Raw genomic sequence first — 7,685 nt, 5'->3', positions numbered from 1 at the left:
GAGCAGAGAGAGGGAAGCACTTGAAATCACCCTGTTTCACTTCATTAATTGGCCCCTGCACAAAGACTCTGCACACCCCTAGGTCCAGGCCTTGTATTTTGGTACTCAAAGATAGAAGCAAATTCCTTGTCATGCTGTATGGCTGATACACCACCAACAATTTCTTAACTGATTTGGAGCATCTTCACTGGACATCACAAAACAAAAATTGGAAGAGTTGGAACTCTTATTTAGCTGAGTGTTTTAATTTTATGACCTCATTTGAGTAGTTGAGAGTTCTGAGGTTTTTCTTTTTCTTGACTCCTCTCATTATACTGTCACCTTTCTCCTTAGAAATGTTTTCTTTCTCTTTAGCAACCTGCCCAGGGCCTCTTTCACCTGATCATTTCTCAGACAGTAGATCAGGGGGTTAAGAAAGGGTGTAATGGCTGCGTAGAAGAGCGTGATTGCCTTGGTGGCCTCTGAGCGACTTTCTCCACCTGGAATAAAGTACTCCACTGCTATAGTGCCATAAAAAAGTGTCACCACCATTATATGGAAAGATATGGTAGAAAAGGCCTTCCTACGACTGGCTTCGTTTGAAGATTTTATCAGGTTGAGAATGACAAAGCCATATGATAGCAAAACAAAGAACACATTGCTTAAAACCAGAGCATACAGAAATATTTGTAAGACAAAGGGAGCATTTCCGAGTGGAGGGCAGGCCAGGGACAGAATTGGCTCAGGATCACACAAAAAGTGGTCAATAATGTTAGGACCACAAAAGGACAACTTGGAGATCAAAATCACTGGAATAAGATACCACAGGAAGCCAACAACCCAACATGTCCCTACCAAGGCATAGCAGGAATGTTGGGTCATAAGTTGTGGGTAGCGCAGAGGGTGGCAGATGGCCAAGTACCGATCCAAAGCCATGGCTGAAAGGAAGAAGCACTCTGTGGTGCCAAGAGAGAAGAAAATGTAGAACTGGAGGAAGCAGGCCTGGAAGGAGATGATTCCATAAGGGGAAACCAGGTCAGAGAGCATACGAGGCACAGTGGCGGTCACGTAGCACATCTCCAACCAGGAGAAATTACTCAGCAGGATGTACATGGGAAGCTGGGCCAAGTGGTTATCTAGGGACACCACTGTGATGATGGTGACGTTCTCAGCCAAAGTGAGCATGTAGAGAATGGAGAAAAAGCCAAGGAGCAAGAATCGTGTCCGCTGTTGAACGTCAAATCCCAGCAAAATGAATTCGTGGATGGTGCTGCCATTGGCCATCTCCATCTGGAATCACATGACAGAATCACTATGACATACTATAAGGACTGAGATATAAATTAAATGACACACTACAATTCTGTCTATGCTATCTTTTTTAATGGAAGTCAAAGGCTAAGGAGATATGTCTTTTAGTCTGGGTACTCCTTGCACCACATGTCACCAGCAGAACCATACTACTCTCCCTCCTGAATACTATGCTACCAAAAGTAAGTACAAAACTCTAATAACCACTAAAAAAAGGCAAGCAATTTATGAGGGTTGGAAGTCTGTAATCAGTGCGTCCAGACTTAAAAACTCTAAAACCTTCTGGTCTATTGTCTCTGGAGCTTTGAAGTACACCTTGCAAGCTCCGTGTAATATTCCACCTTACACATGGGAACAACACTTTTCAGACTTGTATGCACCCACCCATGAGACTCTTACTAACTATTCCTTCCCCTTTAACATCGAAAAACTTCCAGATTGGCCACCTGTGCAACACAGTGAAATAACAGAGCTAATTGCTGACCTGAAAGCGGCCAAGGCCCCAGGAGTTGACAATTTACCCCCAGAGATCTTGAAATCCCATCACGAATGGTGGGCTCCCATATTGGCCAACTTATTTACAGTCATTAACAATACAGGTCACTTCCCAGAGGACTGGCGGGAAGCCACAGTAATCCCCATATACAAAAAAGGATCCAGAGCGGATCCCCTCAATTATAGACCAATCAGCCTACTGTCGGCAGTGGGGAAACTCTATGCCAGTCATTTGAAGAGGAAATTATCCTTATGGATAGAGGAGGAGAACATCTTGGGCTCTGAACAAGCAGGATTCAGGAGAGGCAGATCCGTGCTGGATCACAGCCTACTCCTTAATCATCTGGCAGAGAAATACACCAACCGAAACTGATCCCTTCAACGAAAGGGGTTAGACAGGGCTGTGTTCTGGCCCCTTTATTGTTTAACCTCTTCCTCAATGATTTATATTCCAGCTGTCTTTCTCCAACCTTTCATTCCCCCAAATTAAGCAACCATAGTTGTCCCATCCTGCTATATGCCGATGACGCTGCTCTGTTATCTTTCTCCAAAATTGGTCTAAAACGCTTATTTAGAGCCTTCATGCTATACTGTTCAGACAATAACCTAAATATTAATTTCTCCAAAACCAAAATTCTAGTGTTTTCCAAGAAATCTACAACTTCAGACTGGATAATTAACGGCAACCGCATATCTCAAGTTTCGAGCTATAAATATCTCGGTATAATTTTCCATTCTTCCCTATCCTGGTCCCCCCATATCCGTGCGGCTGTCTCGACTGCCCGAACCACAATGAAAGGCATTCTACATTTCTTTTATACCAAAGGAGGGCTGTACATCCCGGCTGCCATCCAGGTTTTTAAGGCAAAGATAATCCCTCAACTTCTTTTCGGCGCCCCACTTTGGATCACCTCATATCGTTCCTCCATAGAGGCAGTACTTTCCACTTTCTTACGCCAAATTTTTGCCCTCCCAAGGTGTGTCCCTAATGCTGCGCTTAGATTGGAAGCTGCCCAACCTTCGCTTGAATCTCAGGCATGGGTTCAGGCATTCAACTTTTGGATTAAACTGTCCTATGATTGCCCTCCCGGTTATTTACAACTTCTATGGGCAGACACCTATCTCTCACTCTGGATGAAAACATTCCGGGATAAACTTCCCAGATTAGGCTTATCCATTGAGTACTTATACACGTTAGATCCAATAATAGCCAAATCCACTATCCGATCGAGACTCAGGGATCTAGAAATACAAACCACAATGACAGCAGCAACCAAAGTCTGCTCTCCTCAACATTTCAACCTGAACTTGGACCCTAATACGCACGCCCCCTATTTAGATTTTTTAACTGTCCCTAAATATAGAATCGCGCTTACCAAAGCAAGGTTCAACTGCCTAACCTCAGCCGTACTGGAGGGAAGATAACGGGGTATTGAGTATAATCAACGCACCTGTCCCTGCAAACTAGGTGCTATAGAAACCCTTCGGCACGTGTTTCTCGAATGCCCACTCTACTCCCGCGAACGCAACAAATATCTATCTCCATTCATAAAGAACCGTATTAACCTATCTCCTGAGTGCTTGCTTGCCTGCTTGCTGAGGGGTCAAAATAAAAATATCACTTTCTCCGTTGCTAAATACATATACGCAGCCCAGTCTAAAAGAACTCAGTTATCCTCTTGAATATCCTATAAACATTTTACTCTGACCTACTCAATTTTAATTTTAATTCTGTTATTTTTTATTCTTATAATGCGTAACAAATTATTTTATTTATGTATCAAGTATTAAGCATACCAATGCACTTTTTATGCCCATGAAACACGTTATCTGTTCTGCACATGTGTAATTTTATGAACTGATACACCTATGCTTTTTACTGGTCATAGACCGCAATAAATATTGATTGATTGATTGCACCACATGTCTTGGATCGCAAGTGATCATTTACAAAAGCTATTATGATCCTTTTTAACTATTAATTATAATAATATTAAAAGGCCAACCCCAACAAGCACACTTAAAATAAACACACAAAAGTGCTTTGGAGCAATTTACCTCTGAATATATCCAGGAGCCTTCCCTTCCTAAGTAAAAATGTGGTAGTTCAGATATTTGTGAAGGACACAAATTGGTCAGGCTGCAATTTGGATGGATAAGAAGTGAGAGAAACATAGAAAGCTGAACTTTAGGGATCTGAAAGCCTCTTTACTCCCCAGAGATCAGATATGGGAGTAGTGGAGTTTGGTATGCTTCGACCTATGTTCAACCTGTATATTTCTATATGAAAGCTAATATTGCAGAATATCATGACACCTCCCGTGACCTCCTCCAAAGGAAAATAAACATGGAATATCCAGAGCTTGGAAGATTACTTTTAAAAAGTAATAAATTACAGTTACAATTACTTGGCCAAAAAAAGAAATAATTACAGTTACAATTTCAATTGCTCTGAAAGTAACAAATTACTTTACTTTTTCTCAAAAGTAATCACTACAATTACATTTCAGTTACTTTTTTTAAAAAAACGCCTACAAGGTGCTGGCCTTGGCTGCTTCACATCTAAGTAGCCTAAAACAATATTAAAGATAAACACAGACATATAGGGGGTAGTAGAAGGGTTTGAATCCCGACATAGCCATGAAACTCACTGGGTGACCTTGGGCCAGTCACTCCCTCTCATGAAAACCCTATTCATAGGGTCACAATAAGTTGGAATCAACTTGAAGGCAGTACATTTATTTTTTATTTTGAAGATGATGATGATGATAATGCAGCATTTCAAATTAATTCTGTATAAGAAGCATTCCATGCCAAGCTTGGAAAACCAAGGAGGAGGTATAAAATGTAGTCAAACATACTTTTGACAAAATGCTGTTTATCCTTTATATCTATATCTATAATTAGCAATACAGCTGAATGATGTATGTAAAGTATTTTTCTCTGTCCCTTTTTTATTAGTATTTTAGTACTACTGCTAAAGTTCTGATGAAAGAATAAAGCATTCATTAGCCAAATTCAATTGATTAGAGCACATCACGTAAATTCCACTGACGTTGGAGTTTTTGCCATAGAAAAGGCAAAAAACACATACCCTATGATAGCCCAGTAGACAATCAGAACTAATATAAAACCCTATTGCTTCTCATTTGCAAATGTTGCAAGATCTAAGGTAACTCATGTGAGTTCAGGTGATGCATGTTATGTAAATCTGTATAGATATAAGCAGAGATTGTCAACAGTCTGAGATGTGTGTGTGCCAATGTGTGCGTTTACCTAAGTGGCAGGCTTTTACCCTGCACTGAGATCACTGAGACGTAAGACTTAGTAAAATAAGAAAAGCTATTTTATTTATAGAAATACATAGTAGATAGGAAAGGCATACCTAGTTCTAACTAACTAACTAACTTGGAGACACAACACCCAGGTTTGGGAGTTGCCTTCATGGCTCAGGAGGGAGAGAGCAGAGACAAAGGTGTCTCCTCTCTCTTGGATTACTTTACTGCTTAACTGCATTCTTTGTTTGCCTCTGTAATTCTCACTTTTTTTTTTACCCACTGTTTGAATGTCTTCTGGGAATGCCTACTGATTATTTGTTATCATTTGGGGCTGATTACCTTCAGCTATTATCTCGCCAAAGTTGCATTTCCACCACCACCCCAAAAAAGAATCCTGGGAACTGTAGTTTATTACAGGTGCTGGGAATTATACCTCTGTGAGGAGTAAACTACAGTCCCCAAGATTCTTGGGGAAAAGCCATGTGCTTACATGTATGGTGTCTACTGGGAGACTCTTATGGATTGATTCTATACTCCCAGAAGTAAATCCTATTTACTGCTATGGGAACTACTTCCAAGTAAATATGCTTGGAATTGCAGCTTTTAGGTCATGCTTAATAGCCACCTTGTATCAAATTGAACAGTTTCCAATCAGATTTAAACACTAACCACTTAAACTGGTCAGAGTGTCATTCCCTCTGTTTCTGAAGCTCAGGCTGGAAGTGTTGTTGCTTATGGATGGTATCACCATCCATATCATACATAATAAGGAGTACTAGTGGGCAAGAGGGAACCCCAAGTGTTGCAGAATACAAAAAAGTGAGAGAGAAAAAAGAAAGGGGATGACTCCCAAAACAGCCCAAATGAGTACTGAGCATGCTCTGTTATGGAATGCTCAGTCGCTCGTGTGTGTGTGTGTGAATGTGTGTGTGTGTGTGTGTGTGTGTGTGAGAGAGAGAGAGAGAGAGAGAGAGATGTCTCAGGTAACAGAAAATTATAGAACAGTAGAGTTGGAAGGAACCTATAAGGTCATCGAGTCCACACCCCTGCTCAATGCAGGAATTCAAGTTAAAGCACACCTGATAGGTGGCTGTCCAGCTGCCTCTTGAATGCTTCCAATGTTGGAGAGCCCACCACTTCCCTAGGTCATTTGTTCCAATGTCATACTGTTCTAATGATTGATAGTCCTTTTTAGAGTGTTGAAATGTGTTTCAAATAAAATTCTAACCTTTATAATAGTCCAGATTTTTTTAATGTCCATATGAATGATGGACAGGCTAGAGAAAAAAATGACTCACTAAGGCTACATCCACACCAGAGATTTATTCCACTTTAAACAGTCATGATTTCCCAGAAATCTGGGAAGTGTAATTTGTGAAGGGTCCTGAGAGTTGCATGAAGGAAAGCAAGTGATTAAAGTCTTCCACTTAATTATGTTAAAGTGTTTTGTTTGCGTTCATGAGTTTAGTGAAATGCAGATTTCCACAAAGACTGGGGAGGATCAAGTTTGGTGAAATGTTTCAGGTGGTGGGAGGGTAGGCAGTTACCTTATTTAACTTTATGAGGTTTCTGAGGATTTTGTACAGCAAAAGAGAAAACATTTGGCTACCTCATAAACATAAAACTTCCCACTTCACCGAAATTCACTCCCCTGAAAAAGGCACTTTAGCAGGGAACAAATAGACCCATGGAAGTGGAGGGATGATGCAGATACGGATGAAAGGTGAATCTTGGGGGCCATGTATGCCCTTAACCTGTCTATCTATATGTCTTCACTGAAAGACAAAAGTTAAGCAGGCATGTCAAGGGGGGGATATGCAGTTCTGCAGCTCCTCCCGCCATTTGATAACACATATCTTTATTTTTCAGAAACAATGTTTCTATTACATAAAAACTATAAGGTATAAAAGCTAGTTTAAATAGTTCAGTGATGGGCAATTACAGCCTTCATTGTGGGTCTGCAAACCGCCTGGCAAATATTGTTATTTCTCCTTGTGAAATCTTTCACCTTTCATGCTATCAAACCCAGAAATATAACGAAACCAAACCATTCTAAAATGGGAGAGTAAAACAAAACGTTTATTTATTTATTACATTGATATACCACCCCATAGCCGAAGCTCTATGGGTGGTTTATAGCAAAATGTTCAACTTCCGCATTTCATTCTTCTTTCACATTTCTTTCAACACTTTCCCAAGTGCAAATGGCATCATGGATATTGTCAGTGTATCCCAAAATACTTTCTCTCCTTATGATTATATATATTTACACAGATACTGTAATGTATCTATCTTTCTATCTTTCTATCTATCTATCTATCTGTCTGTCTATCTATCTATCTATCTATCTATCTATCTATCTATCTATCTATCTATCTATCTATCTATCTATCTATCTATCTATCTATCTATCTATCTATCTATCTATCTATCTATCTATCTATCTATCTATCTATCTATCTATCTATCTATCTATCTATCTATCTATCTATCTATCTATCTATCTATCTATCTATCTATCTATCTATCTATCTATCTATCTATCTATCTGTCTGTCTGTCTGTCTGTCTTTCTGTCTAAACGTCTTACTTCTATCAATCATCTATATATCTATCTATGTAT

The 7,685-nt window shown here is 39.8% G+C and overlaps 1 protein-coding gene across 1 annotated transcript; it reads right to left on the bottom strand.

Annotated features, from left to right (window-relative positions):
* Positions 1 to 309: 309 nt before the first annotated feature.
* LOC133367385 (olfactory receptor 11G2-like) lies at positions 310 to 1,269 on the bottom strand. The gene has a single exon (XM_061591487.1). It carries the CDS (start codon positions 1,267 to 1,269, stop codon positions 310 to 312), a length of 960 nt encoding a protein of 319 aa, XP_061447471.1.
* Between the last annotated feature and the right edge of the window lie 6,416 nt (positions 1,270 to 7,685).

Source organism: Rhineura floridana, chromosome 11 (genome assembly GCF_030035675.1).
Source record: "Rhineura floridana isolate rRhiFlo1 chromosome 11, rRhiFlo1.hap2, whole genome shotgun sequence".
Taxonomy (NCBI): domain Eukaryota; kingdom Metazoa; phylum Chordata; class Lepidosauria; order Squamata; family Rhineuridae; genus Rhineura; species Rhineura floridana.
Note: the sequence above shows the minus strand (reverse complement) of the source record. Positions and strands in the feature narration are given on the sequence as shown.